At 68.8% G+C, this 3191-nt stretch overlaps 1 protein-coding gene across 1 annotated transcript in view; it reads left to right on the top strand.

Moving 5' to 3' along the window:
- The window catches only part of PIEZO1 (piezo type mechanosensitive ion channel component 1), a 20007-nt gene that overhangs the window by 628 nt on the left and 16188 nt on the right, over window positions 1-3191 (top strand). Inside the window, 4 exon segments of the mRNA XM_019470402.1 lie at window positions 708-830; window positions 1711-1753; window positions 1863-2025; window positions 3161-3188. Of these exon segments, the coding sequence (XP_019325947.1) occupies window positions 708-830; window positions 1711-1753; window positions 1863-2025; window positions 3161-3188 (357 nt within the window).

Raw genomic sequence — 3191 nt, 5'->3', positions numbered from 1 at the left:
GCCGCAGCTAAAAGCTCTGCCCTCTGAATATTTCATGGGCTCGCACGGCCCCGGAGCCCGGGCGCTGCTGAGAGCCTTCGCGCGGATTTACAGGAAAAAACAAGCGGAGGGAGATTTTTTGGCCTGGGGCCGCCCCCCGGGCCGGCGCACAGCTGTGGTGGGGGCACAGCTGCCTGTCCCGTGGCCAGGAAAACGGGCGTGCGGCCCAGGGAGCCGGGTGGGATGGGGGCACGGCTGCAGCTGGTGGAAGGTCTGACAGGGCTCGCGGTGCAGGGAACCCCCTGGCACCCACCCACACCCCCCCCGGACATTCCACCGGGGATCGGGATGGGGATGGGGAGCTGCATCCCGATGAGGGTCCCGGTGCAGTGGGGCCGGGAAGCCCACGGTGCTAGCTAGGTAGGAGGGTGCTGCAGGGGCAAGGGGAGGGAGTGTGGTCCCGGGGCCCTGGCTCCCTGCGTTGCTCCGTGCCTCAGTTTCTCCAGTAGTGCAGCAGAAAGGATGCTCTTAGGCTCTGCTGGGTGCACGGTGAGACATGCAAGGTCCTGGTGGGACCGTGTCCCTGAGGCGGACCCCTGGCATCTCTGGGCACAGCCGCAGTGCACCCCTTCCCAGCTCTTCCTGGGGGTGCTGGGTCCCCGCTGGGGATGCTGGCGCATCCTGGGGTCACCTCGGGCGATGGGTAATGGGGTGCCCGTGTCTCGCAGGTCACACCAGCCGCCTCCTCAAAGCTCTGCTGGGGACCAGCATCCTCTTTCTCCTCGCCCACTTTGTTTTCCAAATATGCCTGTACACGCTGCCCATCCTGGACCAGCTGCTGGGGCCCAGCTGTGAGTACGGGGTGCCAGGGCAGCCTGCCATGGGTGTGCCCACGCCTGCCCTCGCCCTCCTGCACCTCTGCTCTCCCAGGCTTCACCCCCTCCCCGCGGTGCCCCAGGGCTGGACCCCCAAGATGGTGACATGCGGGTGCGGGGATCCCATCCTTCTGGGTGCTGGGGGGCTGCTGAGGCTGCACGGTGAGACATGCAAGGTCCTGGTGGGACCGTGTCCCTGAGGCGGACCCCTGGCATCTCTGGGCACAGCCGCAGTGCACCCCTTCCCAGCTCTTCCTGGGGGTGCTGGGTCCCCGCTGGGGATGCTGGCGCATCCTGGGGTCACCTCGGGCGATGGGTAATGGGGTGCCCGTGTCTCGCAGGTCACACCAGCCGCCTCCTCAAAGCTCTGCTGGGGACCAGCATCCTCTTTCTCCTCGCCCACTTTGTTTTCCAAATATGCCTGTACACGCTGCCCATCCTGGACCAGCTGCTGGGGCCCAGCTGTGAGTACGGGGTGCCAGGGCAGCCTGCCATGGGTGTGCCCACGCCTGCCCTCGCCCTCCTGCACCTCTGCTCTCCCAGGCTTCACCCCCTCCCCGCGGTGCCCCAGGGCTGGACCCCCAAGATGGTGACATGCGGGTGCGGGGATCCCATCCTTCTGGGTGCTGGGGGGCTGCTGAGGCTCTGTGGGGTCCCAGCAACATGCCCAGCACCGGGGGCATGCTGTGCCATGCCAGGGTGCCCGCTCGGTGGCTGCCGCACCGGGCACAGACCCCGTCCTGGGTCCCCGTGGACGTGGGGCGTTCTCCCCATGGGGAAGCTGCCTGCTCTGGGTGGGCTCGGAGCCTGCCCGCGCGGGGTCTGCCAAACTCAGTGCCCCCCTGCTTCCCCGCAGGCAGCACCTGGGAGGTCCTTGCCCGGCACATCGGGGTCACCAGGTAAGATTATCCCGGCAGTGTGGGGCTGGGGGCTGGCAGTGGCGGGGTTTTTTTTGCAGTGGCGGGGAGGGCACCCCTGAGCCCTCCCCTGCCCCACTCTCCCCCCCAGGCTGGACTTGAGAGACATCCCCAACTCGGTGCGTCTTGTGGCGCCCGACGTCGGCATCCTGCTGGTCTCGTCCCTCTGCCTGTGCCTGTGCCGCCGCCTTGTCCCCAAGACCGGCACTGCCGCCCGCGGCCGGAGACCGGAGTCCCTGGAGCCCCTTGAGCAGGTGAGAGCCAACCCCGGCGCCGTCAGCAGCATCCCTCCCGCCAAGCCCCTGCCAGCCTCCCCGGGGCACGGCGGCCCGTCCCCGTCCTCTCCTCAGGGAAGGCAGCCTGGGACACGAGGGCTTGCAATGGGGGCGTCCCCGGTGGCTGGGGACCCAGGTTGGAGCAGTTTTGGCCACCCAGCTGAGCGGGCAGCGGTGGAGGGCTGGGTTATCATCACGGCACCTCGTACGGGCTGGGGTGACTCAGCCACGGAGGAGTGCCTGTGTTTGCTCCCGCGTTGCCATAGGGATCCCGGCAAACAGCCCGACCCCACGGCACCGCTTGATGCGGGGCTGCCCACCGGCAAGGGGAGCGCGGTGCCCGCACCCCCAGGCTCCGGCTGGGCACCGCCGCACCAAAACCCCTGGGCTCAGGAAGGGCAGCGCAAGGGGGGCGGGGTGCCCGCACCCCCAGGCTCCGGCTGGGCACCGCCGCACCAAAACCCCTGGGCTCAGGAAGGGCAGCGGGGCGGGTGATCATGGGACGCTGGCACCCAGCTTGAGCTCGCTGGCAGGGTGCAGGGCTGGGTGCCGTGCCATGCCATGCTGTGCCATGCTAGCCCTGCCTGGCAGTGCCAGCGGGGCACCAGGACGCTGTGCTCGTGGCACCGGGGTCACCCAGGCAGACACAAGCCCAAGCCGATGGCATCCCCCAGCTCAGCAAACACCCCTCGGGGCTCAGCCCCATTTTGGGGTGCTCCCCACTGATCCGGGCTGTCCTGGTGGGTGCTCGCTTGCCTGCCCAGCTCCGGCCATGGCCGGGCTGTAACCAGAGTGCCGGCCGATGCGAATGCCTTTGCTGTGAGCGCGGGGCCAGCGCGGGAGGCAGCCTGGAAAAAAGCTCGGTGCTGGGAACCCGGGTGCCAGCGCCAAGAAAAACAGCCGCCTTTCGGAGGCGCTTTCCAAGCGGCTAATGAGATAAACACGGCCAGGTGCCGGGCTGCGCGCCCGCACAGCGCTGGGCAGGACGCCCCGGCCGTCCACCCGTGCTCTCCCTCAAGTGGGGAAACTGAGGCACAGCCAGGAGCAGCCTGGAGCTGGTGGGCTGTCCGGGGTCGGGCCACGGGGCTCCCGCTGCGCTCTGCTTGCCTGGCAGGGGGAAGAGGAGGACGTGGAGCGGCACGGCA

The sequence above is a fragment of the Aptenodytes forsteri genome, unplaced genomic scaffold (assembly GCF_000699145.1).
Source record: "Aptenodytes forsteri isolate BGI_AS27 unplaced genomic scaffold, ASM69914v1 Scaffold271, whole genome shotgun sequence".
Lineage (NCBI taxonomy): Eukaryota > Metazoa > Chordata > Aves > Sphenisciformes > Spheniscidae > Aptenodytes > Aptenodytes forsteri.
This window is presented reverse-complemented; position numbering and strand designations above follow the sequence as displayed.